Here is a 19,500-nt window from a genome sequence, read left to right as displayed (position 1 = left end):
GTATCTGACTCTTTGTGATCCTGCATCCAACTCTATACAGACCGTGGAATTCTCCAGGCCAGAATACTGGAGTGGCTAGCCTATCCCTTCTCCAGCGGATCTTCCCGACCCAGGAATCGAACCGGGGTCTCCTGCATTGCAGGCAGATTCTTTACTGACTGAGCTATCGGGAAGCCGTCGCTTTCATGGAGGGTGTCACCGAAGCTAAGAGTTGCTTGAGAAAACCTTGTTGAGGGCCCTGATTTTGACTCCACAGTTATCTCGTCTGGAGTCCATCTCCTGGTGGCCAGGAGCTCTCTAGCCACACTTCCGTTGAACCACTCACCCCACTGTGCTGTGACCAGCTGTCACGACTCTGTCCCCCCATGAGAAGCTGAGCCCCCATGAACTGTAGACACCCAGTACTAAGTGCCTGCTCAGGGTAGAGTAAGTGCCCAGTGTGACATGTGAATTGAGAAGTCCCCTCTCTGTAACTGGAAAAACAGTGATGGTCTCTCAAAAGGAAAGCAAACGGCAGTAGCCTCTGGTGACATCACTTGCCTTCACCTCTTGGCTTTATAAACCTTGATGTGCCTCTGTTTTGTTCTCTATAAAATGTGGGCAAAGTGTATCTCTCAGCCTTGTTATGGTTGCTGTAAAAAGTAAGCATCACACTTAACAGACATTTAACACCATGCCTGATACATAGTACGCACCCCATAAATATTATCTACTACAATGACTTAGCCGCAAATAATTCCTTTTCTCCCCATCCCTATCATCGGAGGAATTAGAATGGGAGTTTCTAGAGATCTACTAGTTTCTTGGGGGCCCCTCCAACCATCACAAAGCCCTACATGAGAACCCATCATAGAAAGGACCCATCTTTTCTTAAAAAGTCTTCTTTGTGGGAACAGCTGATTTGAGGCTACTTAGAGCAATTTTTCTCAGTGCTGATCACACACGAGAATGTGTGCCTGGGTAAAACACACTCTCAGAGCTAGGACCAGAGTGTGCACATTTGGGGATTTGTGGGCCGGGTTGGGGGATATATATATATATAGTGCGGGAGAGGGGAGCTATGATGGTCATGATATGCATCCAGAAAATTACTGTACCTGATACTTGCTCAAACTGCACCCACGTGGTCAGCAACTTCTGCTGTAGGGGGAGGGGGGCTGACTGCCTTTGCTCACAAAGAGTGGGGCTCACTAACCTACACAGATCTTGTTAAATGTGAATTCAAAGTATTGGGTTGGCCAAGAAGTTCACTCTGGAAAAACCTGGAAGAACTTTTTGGCCACACCAGTATCTTGGAGACGTTTCAGAGAATCATGGAGTTTATGATTTGAAGAAACTTGAAACACATCACCTGGTTCTATATCTTGAATTTCCTCCATGACATCTTGTTGTAGTCTTCACAAATACCCTTAGTAACCAGGAATGTGATAGCCAATCCAAAATTTTTATCAGCAATTTGGACAGAAAAGTCAATGGCTTGATAACTGCATTCTCAGCGGCTACATATCCAAAAGGAAGAGCCAATTTTTTGGATGAAAGAATTAGGATCCAGGAAAGAGCCAGACAAATCAGAATGATGAACCTAATCTAATAAGACCACATTTAACAAGAGTAATATAATACTTTGGACTAGGATCAAAAAATTCAGCTGCCTTAGAGGACTATGAGAGAGCTTTTCATTTTCTTATCTACTTAATCATCATCTATTAATTTTTACCTTGTCTCATCCCAAAGACAACTTGAGATAGCTGTAAAAGAAATGATACAGCAGCGGTTCTCTAAGTGTGCTTCCCAGAGCAGCAGCAGCAGCTGAAAGCTTGTTAGAAATGCAGATTCTTGACCCTCCCCCTAGACCAGCTTAGTCAACAGTGCAGGAGTGGGGACCCGGCCATCTGTGTTTTAATAAGAACTCCTCAGAATTCTGGTGTACAGTCAAGTTTGAGGTCCAAGATAATAGAGCCTAACATTTTTAAAAATGGAAATCCCAAAGCGTTCAGAAAGTTAAGATGATGGTGATTGTTAGAATGACATAGAGAATGAATTCCAGAAAGCTCTGCTTTCAGGAAGGCATGCTACAAATTTGGCCCGGAGCTTCCTAGTAGCCAACGCAAAGAAACAAATATGATCAGTTTCTACACTGTACTGGGCCTGTGAGACCCATATAAGCTAAACCTCCGTGTTGAAATTTGAGGGAAAATTCCCAGTCTTCATAAAGAAGAGAACGTATATTGTAACAAATTATATGTTCAACAGTATCCCTCAGAAAGTAAAACAGGGGGTTTCTGAAGGTGGTTTCTGTGGCCATGTATCTCTCAATTCAACCAAAGATGGGGCAAGATTAGGAATTCCTATTGAGTGCGAGATCAAAATATAAGATTGGGCTCTATTGAGCTACATTAGTAGAGAAGTAGGATTCTGGAAGATTTTCACGATTTTCGTCACACTGCCCTTTGTCTAGTGATCTGTGTGTTTGGGTTCCTGTGGTCAGTGCTGAGGATACTGATGACCTCTGGGAAGAGCAAGACGGCAGGAGATCCAAAACCCTTTCCCATGAGCAACCTCCACCTTACCTTCACCTGGAAATAAAAGGGGACTTTCTCCACGTCTACTTGCTCTTCTTTGCTAAATCCCTCTTTGGGCCAATTTTCTCTCAAACTGGAAAGTTAATAAACTATAGCTTGGGTGATTTTTCAGTCATCCACTTACCGGTGTCCTTTAAGAAATAACTCAGAAGCTTTTGCACGGCAAAGGAAACCATAAACGAAATGAAAAGACAACCTACAGGCTTGGAAAAAATATTTGCAAATGATGCGACTGACAAGTGACAGATTTCCAAATTATACAAACAGCTCATACAATCCAACATCAAAAAACCAAGTAATCCAATCAGAAAGTGGGCAGAAGACCTAAATAGACATTTCTCCAGAGAAGACATACAAATGAGCAACAGGCACATGAAAAGATGCCTAACATTGCTAATTAGTAACGAAATGTAACTCAAGCCCACAGTGAGGTATCAGAATGGCATCACTGGAAAACCTGCAGATAATAAACGCTGAAGAGGGTATCGAGAAAAGGGAGCCCTCCTACACTGGTGGTGGGAATGTAAATTGGCGCAGCCACTGTGGAGAACATGAGGGAGGTTCCTTAAAAATCTAAAAATAGGATTGCCATTTGATCCTGCAATGCCACTCCTGGGCAGAGAACTATAATTTGAGAAGATATGCACCCCTGTATTCATTGCAGTGCTGTTTACAGTAGTCAAGATGTGGGAACAACCTAAATGTCCATCGACAGACGAATGGATAAAGATGTGGTACATACACGGGCTTCCCAGGTGGCGCTAGTGGTAAAGAACCCGCTCGCCAGTGCAGGAGACATAAGAGACACGGGTTCCATCCCTGGGTTGGGAAGGTCCCCTGGTGGAGGACATGGCAACTCACTCCAGTATTCTTGCCTGGAGAATCCCAGGGACAGAGGAGCCTGGCGGGCTACAGTCCCTGGGGTCACAAAGAGTCAGACAGCACTGAAGCGCCTGAGCACACACACACACCTGACACATACATGCATATGATGGAAGATCACTCAGCCATAAGAAAGAATGAAATGATGCCATTTGCAACAACGTGGATGAACTCACAGATTATCAAACTAAGTGATGTAAGCACGACGGAGAAAGACAAATATATCATTTATATGTGCAATCTAAAAATGATACGCTTGAGCTTATTTAAAAAACAAAAATAGACTCACAAAGAAAACAAACATATGGTTACCAAAGGGGAGTGGGAGGTGGAGGGATAAATTCAGGAATTCGGGATTAGCGGATATACACTACTGTCTTTATCTTTAAATAATCTATAATGGGAAAGAATCTGAAAAAGTGTGTGTGTATATATATATATATACATCATATATATGTATATATACATATATAAAAATCTAAATCACTTTGCTGGATGTCTGAAACACTGTAAAATCTCAGTAATAACGCTTTAAGCCTCTTATTTGACTAATAATTTAATGTGGGATGGAAATAAAGCCTTACTTTTATAACTACACCAGTCTTGGAGAAACACAGGGTTACATTTTTGCATCAAGCACCTTGCAGCACTATTTCTTTTTGCAGTGCTCTCAGATGTTTAAGATAGCCACATAAAAAGTCACCAAGAAAGACATCTGACAGTTACCCCTGGTGTGGGCCTGAATCATCAGGCATAGTCATTGCCCCCCACTCTGAATTTCCAGGTGAAAATCAAATCTTAGAGAAAATTGGAAACTATTTATAATGATGATGCATGGCTTGATATGCCCCTGTTTTTTCCTGAGGGGGCTGGAAGAAAAACGTGTTTGACAGACTCAAGTTTAAGTCCATCTTCACCATTCACTGTCCGTGTGGTCTTGGGCAAGGAACTTACTATCTCTAAATGATGTTACTGGTTTTGCTTGAAAAAAAAAAGAAAATTGAGGTCATTAATGGTTGTCCAGTGGGTGATTTATGGATATTATGGTATTTGTTTTCATTTGTATTTTGGGTTCATGAGGCAGAAACCACACACGTAACCCAACGAAGAGCTCTGTTATAAACACACGTGTGAAGTATCCCAGGACCCCTTAGATATCTGATGGCAGGAGGCACGTGGGGCTAGGTGGCTCCACAGGTAGAGAGTGGGCTCTTCCACCCTTGGTAATTCAGCAGTGAGGTGTGTATAGCTCCCTGGTGGAAGTGCTGGCTTGGCTCGGGAACCCAGCTTAGTCCTATATTTTGACATCCTCTCTGGGACCAGTTGTTCTCCTGATGCGTGTTTCCCAATTCATAGTTTCTGAGACCCAGTTCTTGGGCCAGCTCATTTACTTTATGCTGAACGGGCTCCTGCTTAAATCAGGAATGGCCACTCCTCCAACACTGGGTCTGATCGCTGGTACAGTCAGCTGGCAAAGAGACAGGAAGTTATAAACATGGCCCCGGATGTGCCCCCTTCATCAAGGGCAGTGGAAGAAGTCCCTGTGAAGAGGGAATAGGGTGTCATCTGTGAGGTCCTGGGTTCTGGACTTGTCTTGGATTCGGATCCTGACTTTGACAGTTTCCAAAGATGAGACTTTATGCAAGTAACTTGTTGAGCCTAAGTTTCCTCATCTGAAAAGTGGGTATGATAGTTCATACTTTGCAGGAGTGTTGTTGAGTCTTAAATAACAAAAGGAAAATGTTTATCCCAGTTTCTGCCCCAAATGAAGCCCTCAGTAAATGCTGGCTGGGTCCATATGAGGAGGAGGTATATGGGCAGGCACCATGAAACGGGTCTGATGTAACCATAAAGGTACTTCATTACCACCTCTTCACCTCCTCTCTGTGCTGAGATAAACAACACTGACCCATCCCCCTCACGTGGGACACACATGTTTCCATCCTGAGGGTGGTTGGCTTCCTCCACGATCCTGACTGCATGCCTCAATGAGAAAACGGGATGCTCCTGGCTCTCTAAGGTCTTAGCCCTTACAGAGGCTGCTGCTGCTGCTAAGTCACTTCAGTTGTGTCCGACTCTGTGTGACCCCATAGACAACAGCCCACCAGGCTCCTCCGTGGGAATTTCCAGGCAAGAGTACTGGAGTGGGTTGCCATTGCCTTCTCCATTATAGAGGCTGAGCCCTTATATAAAGCTCTATAAGTCTTAGCCCTTCTCTCTGGCATCAAGCAGCTGCCTCCTCATTTATAATCACTGCACCCGCTTCATGTTGGATGGAAATTGAAGGCTGCCCTATGGAGCAGTGCAACAGGCATCTAGGCTGAAGCCTTATCCAAGGGGCCGGCACATTTACAGAACTGTCAAGTCATCTCTTCTGCCATTTCTCCATCAGGGTCTTGGGAAATGAGTTTTCACATGGAGGATATAACACGGTGAGGTGAAATACGTGTGAAATGAGATGGAGTGTTTGATTTGGGACGTAGAAATTCCTTTTATTGTTATACAGTGATGCTTTATTTATTTGATTGTGTTGGAAAATGGGCTATTTCACAGAAGTGAAGCTTACAGATAGTTCGAGTTTTCCCATTTCAGCTCTGAAATGATTTTTCACTCTCATTTAATGGGAATCTCACACTTCAGCCTTCTTAATAGACATATATCTGACACAGATATTATTATTATTGAATCCGTACTTTTTACTTGGCACAATGCTTAACTCTCATCAGTTTCCCAACAACTCTGTGATATGGGTGCCCTCATAATCCCATTTCACAGATGAGGAAACTGAGGCTTAGAAAGGTTGAGCAACTGACCCAAGGTTACCCAGGGAGAAGTCGTGGAATTGAGACTTTATTCAGTCACATTACTGGAGAACATTTTGGTTAATAAGTGGCCCTAAGAACTATTAAAACATCAAAACAGTATCTTTGGAAGTCTACACACACATTTCAGAAGGGTGTCTGTGACTCTGAGCATCCCTTGGCTGTTTTCTAAAAGGAGTTAGTACTCAACCTGGCAGCACATGTTTTTGGATATTCATGAATATTCCTTCATTCAGCATATGTTGCTTGAGTACCTACTACGTTGCTGTGGGTATGAGGCATGCCCGGTGTTCTGGGAGCCAAGAAGTGTGAGGCATGCAACTGTCTTCAGAAAGGGCACACGTCAGAGATACTTCGGTGGGGGGAATGTGTGAATCTTGCCTCATTTGTGGCTAGAAAAACCTTAAGAAAGGGGTGACTCTAATCCACCTTTCAAGGAAGTCACCCTCCTTGCCCTTATCCATTGCTTATGGACGAGACTGACAAGTAGAGACTAGAGGTGGTAGGTAGACGTCCATGTGTCCTTGGCTCCAAAGAGGCCAAGGAAGAAGCAGACAAGCTGTGTTTAAGAGAGTTCAAGTCTTCTGCTTGGGAGAGAAGCTGTGGACAGAGGCTAATCGGCCTTGGGCCAGACCAAGGAGTTTGGTTTCTCCAACCTGTGTCTTCCTTAGATGGCAGCTTGTGAAAACAGGAAGTATGTTAGAGCCCCATGTGGTGCGAGAAAAATATACGTTCATGTATTCCACATACCTGCTTTCTCACTTCATTCCTTCACGGGTGTTAAATGCAATTCTCAATTGTAGCTCTTAAAAAAAAACACAACACAATAGTTTGGAACATTGGTAGCATCACTAGAATCAAGTATGTGGTTTTCCAAGGCAATGACTTTGATATAGCTTAATGATAACTTTCTTATTTCAAAATATGTCTATAGAAAATACCAAACGATTTCTCTCAGCCAGAGACAACTCAGGTTTTTGAAATGAACCTTCCAGTCTTCCCACACCCACTGGCCTGTCCCTTTGACCTCTCTCTTTTGAGTCACCATCCTGCAGGTGCACCCAGCCTGGTCTCTTGATGGCTCAGTCACCTTATGGCTAGCCTTTATGGTGTAAGTCTGTGAGATGGTTGAAAGTGAAAGTCGCCCGATCATGTCTGACTCTTTGCGACCCTGGAGTTCTCCAGGCCAGAGTACTGGAGTGGGTAGCTGTTCCCTTCTCCAGGGGATCTTCCCAATCCAGGGATAGAACCCAGGTCTCATGCATTGCAGGTGGATTCTTTACCAGCTGAGCCACAACAGAAGCCCAATAATACTGGAGTGGGTAGCCTATCCCTTCTCCAGAAGATCTTCCTGACCCAGGAATGGAACCAGGGTCTCCTGCATTGCAGGCAGGTTCTTTACCAGCTGAGCTACTTGTGACAGTCTTTTTGAGACCTTTTAAGTTAGATCTTTTTTTTCTCTTCCTTTTCCATAGATTGGTGGGTGGCCATTATGTCTGGCTGCTTTCTGTGTTTCTTCTTATAAGCTCTTCCTAGTATTTTTTTTACCCTCAATTAAGTGCTAGAATCGGAGAAGGCAATGGCAAGCCACTCTAGTACTCTTGCCTAGAAAATCCCATGGACGGAGGAGCCTGGTAGGCTGCAGTCCGTGGGGTCGCTATGGGTTGGACATGACTGAGCAACTTCACTTTCACTTTTCACTTTCACACATTGGAGAAGGAAATGGCAACCCACTCCAGTGTTCTTGCCTGGAGAATCCCAGGGACGGGGGAACCTGGTGGGCTTCTGTCTATGGGGTCACACAGAGTCGGACACAACTTAGCAGCAGCAGCAGCAAGTGCTAGAATGGCTAATGACCAGGCTGGTCAATACATCTTTAGAGTAAGAGTAAGGAGGCTGTGAGTGGGGACGAGGCTGTCTCTTGAATTAGAGCATGAACGCTGCAGACGCATTTGAAGGGCTAAGAAAGCAAAAGTCGTCTAGAGAGATCATTGTTTTGCTTTCTTGGTGACATCTAGCTAAGTAACATTACTATTAGACACATTTTTCCAGAAAGTTACAAAAGAGAGAAGAGAGGGACTGGGGGAGGAAGGGGAGGGAGAGGACGGGAAGGAAGGGAGAGTGGCGCCAGGGCTTGCTTTCTGCTCATTGTGAATTTCCCTCTTTTCGTGTGTGCTCTTTACAGTGGCCTAAACTTCATTGACTTGATGGTGCGCCAGGGGAACATCGACAACCCTCCCAAGACCCCCCTGGTGCCAGGATTTGAGTGTTCTGGGATTGTGGAAGCCCTAGGGGACAGCGTTAAAGGATTTGAGGTAATGTTTTGGCTTTTGACTGAAAGGGTGATATTTATCTGGAATCTATTGAAATAATACAAGATTAAACAAAATATTATGCAGAGTGCGTTTGAAATCATTTATAACGTGCCTTCTTGTTATTTGCTTTTTGAAATTTATTTCAATTGAAGGATGATTGCCTTATGTTATTTCTGCCATACAACGAGTGAATCAGCCACAGGTATACACACGTCCCCTAACTCTTGAACCTCCCACCGGCCCACCCCACCCCACCCCTCTAGGTTTTCACAGAGCACAGCCTGGAGCTCCCTGTGCTATCAGCAACTTCTCATCAGCTATCTATTTCTGTTTATAAGTGATAGGACTTTCCGAATGTCTCATGCCTTTCTCAGGGACCATCTTGTTCCAACTCCTGGCAACAGTCTGGTGAAGTGGCCAGGGGAAACCTTAGCATCCCCTTTATTCACTTTATAGTTATTAAAAAGATTTTTGAAAATAAAAATATATTTTTAAAAAGATTAAAATGAATACAATTATGAATTTGGCCGCGGATTGACGAAGCGTGCACTCCTCGTCTCTCTACCCATGGCTCCCATTTTGCCATCACATGAGACTCAGAAGTTAATTACAAAATGCATAGGTTGATGAGAAATAGCCTCTATGTTTTATAATTTGGTGCCTTTAAATATCTATTTAACCGATGCATTTAAGTGATCACTTATAAGTCATTTTTTCAGACATTGAGAAAGGGCATTTTTGGATGAAAAATTTAAAGACAAAGGGTAGAGGTATCTGACAATGAGACAGAAGTGGCTATGGGTTGGTGGCCTGGGGAGTAAGACAAGTCTACAAAGGGTTATTATATAATTCTGTTTTTGTCCATGTACATAACTCCCAATAACGAATTTTTAATCACTGAAAAGATCCTTTTTACCATTACCATGCAAATCAAATAGGATCTGGTCTATAAAAACTGAAAACCTATGGGCAAATCAACTACACAAAATTGTGGTAGTTGAGAGCAAGAAAAACCATTGGAAATCAGGCATAGGAGCTCTCACTCAACTTCAGTGCATCCCCGTGGAGAGACTAAGAGGCCTCACACTTGAGAATCCACCATAACGGGAAGCATGGCCAAGTTCCTGTTCTTCAGCCCCATCACAGCCCTGCAAGGTAGAGATTATTACCCCTCAGAGATGAAGTTCAGAAGGGTTTGCTAATTTCCCATGAGGTCAGAGTGAGAGCAAGGTGAACCTGGATTCAAACCAGTAGAGAATCTGACTCTTCCTGGAGTCCCCCAGTCTTTACCCTTCCTCCCCAGCTGCAAATGCTGCATTGGGTGGTTAGTACAGGAAGAAAAACCCTGTATGAGGCGCTGCCGAAATCCCCTTGGAAGCGTTTCTGAGCCTGCCGCTTGGTCCCAGAGCCTCAGAGCCTCAGTATACTTTGAAAATATCAAAATGCTCCAAATTCATCTTGATGAATGAATGGACACCTCAACCGGCTCATCTGTCTTTTTGTCAGTGGTTTCCAGATAACATGGCAGAAAAACGTTCAGAGAGAAGTAATTGTGCTTTTTCTTTTCTTCGCTCTGACTTTACATTTTCTGTCCCCAGGTAGGCAGTATAGCCAGAGGGGGCACCCCTCTCCCTGAAAGGGCTGCGTATAAGAAATACAGTCTGCTCTTCATTCCTCCATGTGGTCCCAGAGGAAAAGGTCATACCATGTGCTCCATCAATGCTGAGCACCGGATAAACAACCCATCATTTTAGGGATGGGCTGACCTTGGTTTATAGGGAGGAATCACTGTGCTTGATTATATGTATTTTCCCTTATGTATGGTCTTTCTTTTGCGAGTTAGCCCTGGCTTGCTTATTGTCAGATTGATCCATCATCTCCTCCACCCCTCCTCCAGTGCCTTCAGCTGCACAAACAAATAAAAGAAGCCACCTACAGGTTTCCAGTCAGGGCCTGATTGGGGAGAAAAACCAACACTAACATGCCCTCCGTAAGTCTGACTTAAGATTTTCAATCACGTTGGAGATAGAATTCCACACAGCAACACACAGAACAGCTAGCTCTCTTGGCTTGATCGATTACTAGGAAGCCTTGAAAAATTATTGCTGGAAGCACTGCAGAAAAGGAATCATTTGGGCTTCGTTGCCAAAAACTAATTTCTTTTCCCTAACAGAATCAAATAATGAGGTGAATTAGATATTTTTTAAAAAGTTTCCCACCTCTGGACTCTGAGATTAGGGTTTATCTGATGGCTGACCCCCTTTTTGACATTTTGATAATGAAATGAGAGGCCTGGAGCAGACAACCGTGCTGGGATGGCGTGACCATTACTGTCGGGTGGTCTGGGGTGGTGTGACCGTCACTGTCGGGTGGTCTGGGTGGCGTGACCGGGGCGGTCTGGGGTGGTGTGACCATCACTGTCGGGGCTGGTCTGGGGTGGTGTAACCGTCACTGTCGGGCGGTCTGGGGTGGTGTGACCGTCACTGTCGGGTGGTCTGGGTGGCGTGACCGGGGCGGTCTGGGGTGGTGTGACCGTCACTGTCGGGCTGGTCTGGGGTGGTGTGACCGTCACTGTCGGGGCGGTTGGCATACTCTTTTCCCACACTCTGTTTACACTGCAGGTCATCAGCTACTCTGTGGTGTTATGACAGAGCTTTTGGTTTGCATGACTGTAAAAGGAGGATGCCAGTATTAGAACTGAGTGGTCCTCTGGTCCAAGCCCTCACATCTGCCACGATATTCCTGACGTTGTCCTTTGATTCTCAATGCTTCCAAGGATTGACACTCACTGCCCATGAGACAGCCTCTCCTACCCATCAGTTTCCTCATTAGACAGCTCTTCCTCTGCTTCATGAAACTCAGTGGGTCGATATTTAGCTTTTGATCATTAAACTGTGAATTCCATGGGAGATCAGGAACCAGTCTTTTTAAGAGTTAGCACTGATTGTTCTTTGCTCAGTTTACATGCACCATGCACGTAGGTTGCTTGCCTATTATGTTATTTAATCTCATAAGGACCCGTTCCTAATATCAAACCCATGTAAGAGTCGGACACGACTGAGCGACTGAACTAAACTGAAGAGCCAAGGAAACTGAAACTTAAAGACCTTAGACTAATATTCCCAGCCTTGGTAGGTTTCCCCTGTTGCATACCTTTATGTAACTCTGTGTCTTCTTTGTAGCATTTCAGTTCAGTTCAGTTCAGTCGCTCAGTCCTGTCCGACTCTCTGCGACCCCATGAATCACAGTCTCTGTCCATCACCAACTCCCGGAGTTCACTCAAACTCATGTCCATCGAGTCGGTGATGCCATCCAACCATCTCATTCTCTGTCGTCCCCTTCTCCTCCTACCCCCAATCCCTCCCAGCATCAGAGTCTTTTCCAGTGAGTCAACTTGTCGCATGAGGTGGCCAAAGTATTGGAGTTTCAGCTTTAGCATCAGTCCTTCCAATGAACACCCAGTACTGATCTCCTTTAGAATGGACTGGTTGGATCTCCTTGCAGTCCAAGGGACTCTCAAGAGTTTTCTCCAACACCACAGTTCAAAACATCAATTCTTCGGCGATCAGTTTTCTTCACAGTCCAACCCTCACATCCAGTACTTAGGTGTAATGAATTAACTATTTGTATCTGGAGGCAGCCTCGCTATGTTCACATCCAGGTCCAGCCGCTCTCTGGCTGCATGACTTTTGGGTCAGATCAGTGATGTGACCTCTTTGCTTCAGTTTAAGTATCTGCAAAAACCTCTCATCATTCATCTATAATATGGAACTATAAAAAAACCAGTCTCCCAGGAGGCTTTGGTTGTTGTTTGTCGAACAGAGGTAAAAGAGAAAGGCTAAACTAGAAGAAAACAGTAGAATCAATTACTAAAAAATAAAATAAAACACAGATATATGAAAGCCATTAATTCACTGAGAAACCACTATGACTGTAACAATTTGAAGGTTGCACTGAAGAGTCACAGTACAAGCCTAACATCAGATAGCAGAATGGTTCCATTGAACTAGCACTTGGCAACTCCTGTAAGCTATTCATGATGGTTTACTTTGTATTTCCCTTGACTAATGATATGGTATGGGGAAAAAAAAAACTTAGCACACTATTATAACCACCTTAAAGAGAAGACCACTCTTTTCTTTTCTGCCTGGTGGGGCTATGTAAACCACTGATTAAAAAAAACCACAGTATTCAGCCCTGCCTCATCTGATCAGGATGTAAAACACGTGACGGCCTTAGGATAACATCTGCCATATAATACGTGTTCAATAAAGGTTGGTGGTCACTCCTCACACCCGCTGGCATTCTCCTATTTCTCTCTGAGCCTGGTTGCTTTTATTCAGTTCCCTGCACTCAGATTTACATGACTTTTCTGATGCACCACGTTTCACGTCTAATGCCATCGGTAATCTGGTGCTAACCTTTGATGCAAATGCTACAGTGAACTACCCTGGCAGGGAATCAATATGGGTTGCAAGGGAACCAAAGAGAGCAGACTGACTCCCAGCCCTGCCCCTTTGACCCTCCACGTCCCAAAACAGGGAGATTAGATAGAGGTCGGATCGGTAATGTGACCTTCTGACACTAACATTTCAAGGCGTGCAATGTGGTGCACGTAATATATTTATGCTCCAGAAGAGGGATAGAGACCCTGGCTTCCATGGCCCCTGGAAAACTTGCAGAGATTGGTTCCAGAGCATCCACAAATGCCTTGAAAGGCAGGTGAGGTGAAGGTGTGCATATTTGAGGGTTTGAGATTTCTTCTTTTTTCCTGGGAAGGACTCTATAGTTTTCACTAGATCATTAAGCGTATTTGAAAAATCTCTCAAAAAAAGACTAAGAAACCTCCACTAACCCTGTGCTTCCCTCTTGCCAGATCGGGGACCGTGTCATGGCATTTGTCAATTACAACGCCTGGGCAGAGGTGGTGTGCACACCTGTGGAATTTGTCTACAAGATCCCCGAGGACATGAGCTTCTCTGAGGCTGCTGCCTTCCCCATGAACTTCGTCACTGCCTACATGATGCTCTTCGAAGTTGCCAACCTCCGAGAAGGGATGTCTGTGCTCATACACTCGGCTGGCGGCGGCGTGGTGAGTGGGCTGCTGTGCGTCCCCCTCCCCGAGGTCAGGGTGGAGAGAGTGGAGTGACACGCAGTTGATGATGTTTCTATGTGAGCTGTGTCCTTTCGTAGAGATGATCACTGTGGTTCTCCTGCATCTCATGTGCATGGCAGAGTTCACATAGACGAATGTGTTGGGGTTAATGTGAGCCTCAGAGATGTTTTCTCTGGAGTTTGCAAAGATGTGTCTCAGTGGTGGATTCTGTAGAGAAGCATTCACTCTCGTTCTTAGCATTCCAGTGAACTTTCATGGCAATCACTGTGAGATGCTCCATAGGTCATGTACAATTAATGTTATCTGAAACACCAAAATGGCGGATGATTTACTCTTTTCAATAAGTTGCCACGAATTCGTGCTACTTCCCAGAGTAATGGCGTCCTTGTTCATGTGTGTTCTGATATATTTTCTTGAGTGGCAGGGAGGTAGACAGAGATTGTACTAGCATAGTGGGAATGACATTTTAACCTAAGTCTACCCATGAGAGTGGTTGCTTGTAGGAATGTCATCTGTAAGTTGTGTTTTGACAAGGGAGGAAATAAAGGAAATTAAAATTGTGGCCCTGGAGCTCAGGTATGGCAGAGATTTCTCTCATGGTTTGGATGGATCTCAGTACCAGTCACATCATACATACTGCCCACCTGCCCCGTGGCAAGTACTGTGTTCCCCTGGGTGTCTTGGGATTGGAGGAGAGAGAACTCTAACCTTTGAGAATGAGAGGTACTTGTGCTCAGTCACTAAGTCATGTCTTGACTGGGAAATCCATGGACAGAGAGTGAGAGATGTTACTCGTTAATTCAGTGACCGTGTACTGAGTACATACTACGTCTTGGGCTCTATGGGGATAGAGATTAAAAAGAGAAGGTCCAGATACACTATCCAGTAGGGTGTGAGAGATTCTTGGTGTTGAGGATTCTGTCGTTTTATGAACTCAGAGATGAACTCTTAGGTTCAGTTCAGTTCAGTCGCTCAGCCATGTCTGACTCTTTGCGACCCCATGAATCGCAGGACGCCAGGCCTCCCTGTCTATCACCAACTCCCGGAGTTCACCCAAACTCATATGCATCGAGTCGGTGATGCCATCCAGCCATCTCATCCTCTGTCATCCCCTTCTCCTCCTGCCCCCAATCCCTCCCAGCATCAGAGTCTTTTCCAATGAGTCAACTCATCGCGTGAGGTGGCCAAAGTATTGGAGTTTCAACTTTAGCATCAGTTCTTCAAATGAACACCCAGGATTGATCTCCTTTAGGATGGACTTGTTGGATCTCCTTGCAGCCCAAGGGACTCTCAAGAGTCTTCTCCAGCACCACAGTTCAAAAGCATCAATTCTTCAGTGCTCAGCTTTCTTCACAGTCCAACTCTCACATCCATACATGACCACGGGAAAAACCATAGCCTTGACTAGACGGACCTTGGTTGGCAAAGTAATGTCTCTGCTTTTGAATATACTGTCTAGGTTGGTCATAATTTTCCTTCCAAGGAGTAAGCATCTTTTAATTTCATGGCTGCAGTCACCATCTGCAGTGATTTTGGAGCCCAAAATAAAGTCTGACACTGTTTCCCCATCTATTTCCCAGGAAGTGATGGGACCAGGTATATCTTAAAGATTTTTTCATTGGTGGTTCTACTAAGGTTGATTTTTATTTTTTTAATCTTGGCTTTCTACAACTACCAAAATCTTATATTCTGTAAAACTCATTTCTGGTTTTCCTTTCCAAGAAGACAAGCTCACGTACAAAGATATGAAGGCAGAACTTCAGGAATGCCTTTAAGAAGAGTATCTTTAATCACTTTAGCAAATTTGCCAATGTCCTTTGACCATGAGTAAAGATACAATAAAAGTTAAATATCCCCCAGAAAAGAAATGGATTTCAGTGCCAGTGAATCTATTAACAGCAAGCAAGCCATTTAGAATGCTAGCATTTATGAGCTCGGTGTGCTCAGCGTGTGAAGTGTGAGAGGCCTGTTTTCCTTTCATCAGCCAGGCTTTACAGTGGAGCTGCATTCAGCTCTGCTGAGAGTCTGTGTTGAAACGTTGGCACTGAAATTGTTTGGTTTTATGTTTTGATTTTTTTTTTTTTCATTTGAGTTTGTTCTTGGAACCAAGAGAAATGTATCAGAGACGTATATATGAAATGTATATCAGAATGTATATCAGATGTATATCAGAAATGTGTGAGACCTGGGTCTCACCAAAGAGAAAAAGAATGTCTTAGGAAATAATAGAAGTTCTTATCATGCCTTATTCTGGGCTCACAGACACTAAAGGACTAAACTCTGAACTAAACTAAAGGACAGTAAGAACTAAAGTGTGAAACAGGAAGGAACTGGGGAAAGGGACAATGAGGGTAGGTAACTAATTGGTGCATATAATGCAGGCTTTGATGTCTTGTAGCTTCCGTCTGTGGGGTCACACAGAGTCGGATACGACTGAAGTGACTTAGCAGCAGCAGCAGCTTTGCTGAAGGTTCTTGGCTTCCTAATAGTGGGTTGTGCAAAGGGAGAAAAATGATCAGCCATGTGCACTAGTGTTCATTTGATGGAAATAAACCAGTCACTAGGGAAACCATAACCAATACGGGGGTGTTGTTTGTCAGTTACTTTGTTTTTGGCCAGGCCATGCAGGTTGTGAGATCTCAGTTCCTCCACCAGGTATCAAACCCATGCCCCTGCAGTGAAAGCCCAGAGTCTTAACCACTGAGCCACCAGGGAAGGCCCAGTTCTGGATTTTAAGACCAGGGATAATTATCTATCGTTTCTCATAAGAAATGTACGCTGACATGTAATGAACACCAACTCACAAAACAGTTACAATAAATGCAACTTCTTCTGTGATGCTGTTTCTTATGATTTGCTTGTTATGTAGTCTAATAGCACTAAAGTAAAGCAAAGTTTAGTGAAAGTGAATAGCCTGGGGCCAAAAGGATGTGGACACTTGAAGGGTGGGGTTGGACTGCCCAGCTCTCAGGTGCATGGATCTCTAAATAGCATTTTTCCCAATCAAGATTTGATGGGTGGTATGTGGCATGGGAGCTTCCCAGGTGGCAATAGTGATAAAGAACCTGCCTGCCCATGCAGAAGACAAGAGACACAGGTTTGATCCCTAGGTTGGGAAGACGCCCTAGAGGAGGGCATGGCAACTCACTCCAGTGTTCTTGCCTGGAGAATCCCATGGACAGAGGAGCTTGGTGGGCTACGGTCCATGGATCACAAAGAGTCAAACACAACTGAAATGACTTAGCACGCACAAATACGCCTGCAGCATGGGGCTGAAGGTCACTGTGAGTGGAAAGTCTTTTTGCCAAGTGCATATCCACATATGTGAACACTCAGGCGAGATGGGGTGGACTTGACAGTCTTAGAAAAAACCAACAGGTTCTGAAGGGAGCCCAGACCATGTCACCTCCCCACGGTGGGAAGACCAGCAAGCTGCCCCTGGAGCAGACCTAGATTCCTCCCGAGAAGACAACCAGCCACTGCTCTCATGATGGGGGGACTCCCTGGGGAGTACTTTTCATGCATTATCTGTGATGCTCTGGAGAGGTGCAGGGTGTTTCCCATTACTGTTGGATAAATTTGGCCCAGCTGCTGTGGGCAGCAGGAGACACGAGACATGGATTCAACCCCTGGGTGGGAAGATCCCCTAGAAGAGGAAATGGCAACCCACTCCAGTATTCTTCCCTGGAGAATCCCATGGACAGAGGAGCCTGGTGGGCTATGGTCCATAGGGTCACAAAGAGTCGGACGTGACCAGAGCGACTTGGTGCACAGCACAGCTGTGGTAGGCAGGGTGATTCTCTCTCCATCCCTGACGCCACCACCCCCACCAGACATCCACATCCTAATCCCTTATAAGCAAAAGGGATTGTGCAGATGGGATTAAGGAAAAGACCTTGAGCTGGAGAGACCCTTCTGGATTATCCAGGTGGGTCTGGTAAAGAGAGTCAGAAGGAGATTCAGAGATGTTACACTGCCGGCCTCAAGGATGGAGGAAGAGACCAAAGGGGTGTGGGCAGCCCTTCCATGTTGAAAGAGACAGAGAAAGGGACTCTGCTGGAGCTTCCAGAAGGAACACAACCCTGCTAAAACCTTTTAGCCTCGGGCAACCCATTTTGGATTTCTGATCTCCAGAACTGCAATATAACACCTCTGTATATAATGTAATACAGACTGCTTTTTTATATATCCTATTACAATATAAAACTCTGGCAGAATAAATTGGTTTTATTTGTTTTTAGCCACGGAACTTGATGGTAATTTTTTGTAGCAACAATAGGAAATGAATTCATAGAACCACTTTCTCTGGGTTGCTTCCCTTTTCATGGTGAAAAGCCAGTAATAAGTCGCAAAACTAGGATTCACACCCTCCTCTGGCTGATCCGAACACGCTTCTGTTTCCACTCAACAACTCAATCATTCATTCCTTCACGTATTCATTCATTCAACACGTACTTGCTCATCTTCTACTTTAGTGCCGGCTATAGACATCTCTAAGAGCCAAAAAGGCTGTGGCCTGGCTGTATGACTCCTAACTTGATGATAATCAGATGACAAAGCAGGTTCAACCTAATTAGGATAAAGTTTCCTAAACTGAGTTCATATAAAGTGTGCAGTCCTTGTGGTACCAAGACTTCTGTCTGACTTTATCAGAGGCTGTGAAGTGGAATTTGCAGACAGGAAGTGAGAAATGCCAACCTAAAAGTGATTTGGAAGGAAACTTTAATATCGTATAAAGAAATAATTCAGTCCAGAGCCAGTCACTTTCTCACTGAAATTGCCCAAGAGTCTCCACTGCTCAGTCACGTCTCTGAAGATGCTGTTGATTCCCTCTGACAGTAGCAGGGTCAGAGGGTCTGAGAAGATAATTCACGTAATCAAATCTTTGTGTGTGCCCAGTCCCTCATCGTGCCCAACTCTTTGCAGCCCCACAGACTCTAGCCTACCAGGCTCCTCTGTCCATGGAATTTTTCAGACGAGAACACTGGAGCGCCCACGTCCTACTCCAGGGGATCTTTCTGACTCAGAGACTGAATCACTGTCTCTTGCATCTCCTGCTTTGGATTCTTTACCACAAGTGCCGCCTGGGAAGCCCCAATCAAATCTTTGTGAGTCACTCGGTCGTGTCCAGTTCTTTGCGACCTCATGGACTGTAGCCCGCCAGGTTTCTGTCCATGGGATTTCCTAGGCAACAATACTGGAGTGGGTTGCCATCTCCATCTCCAGGGGATCTTCCTAATTCAGGGATCAAACCTGTGTCTCCTGCATCAGTAGGTGTATTCTTTACCACTGATTTCTTACTGCTACATCATAAATGCAGTAAACACTTGTGAACCAAAACGCTGTTGCAAGCCATTTTTTGTGTCCTAGAAAACTTATTTGCTGAGCTAAAGAGAGTCCCATCATTGATTTAATCTCAGAAAGAAAATCACTCCTAGGGATCTTGTAAATTTCAGCCTAGTTAGCCATCTTTGGCGGTCTAGCTCATGCCATCCCACATTCTGAATATTGTTCCGAGTTTCCTCTCTGCCTCTGGTGTGCATTATTAGTTGAATGAGGCCCCCTCTTCAAGGCCTTGTGGCTCTTTCACCCATATCCCCCTCCATCCTCCCACGGTCCAGCTATGCTCAGTCTGTACTCTTCAGCACCCCAACTAGAGGGCGCATGCGTGAGATCTCAAGAGCCAGAAGGAGACAAAGACACCCAGTTGTGTCCCACACCAGCTGTGTACCAGAGTCATTGTAAACAGAATCCATGTAGCCCTCTTAACAACCATCCCTGTG

At 44.7% G+C, this 19,500-nt stretch overlaps 1 protein-coding gene across 3 annotated transcripts in view; it reads left to right on the top strand.

Moving 5' to 3' along the window:
- Nucleotides 1–19,500, top strand: part of VAT1L (vesicle amine transport 1 like) — a 173,901-nt gene that overhangs the window by 21,023 nt on the left and 133,378 nt on the right. For all 3 annotated transcript variants that reach the window (XM_055413082.2, XM_055413081.2, XM_055413083.2), the window contains exons 2-3: nt 8,472–8,601; nt 13,478–13,693. In XM_055413082.2, the coding sequence (XP_055269057.2) occupies nt 8,472–8,601; nt 13,478–13,693 (346 nt within the window). The remainder of the gene's footprint in view (nt 1–8,471; nt 8,602–13,477; nt 13,694–19,500) is intronic.

This window comes from Moschus berezovskii, chromosome 22 (assembly GCF_049115385.1).
Source record: "Moschus berezovskii isolate FMDL1 chromosome 22, NW_MosBer_1.0, whole genome shotgun sequence".
NCBI classification, from domain to species: domain Eukaryota; kingdom Metazoa; phylum Chordata; class Mammalia; order Artiodactyla; family Moschidae; genus Moschus; species Moschus berezovskii.
The sequence above is the reverse complement of the archived record's forward strand: the minus strand, read 5'-3'. Positions and strand labels throughout refer to the sequence as shown.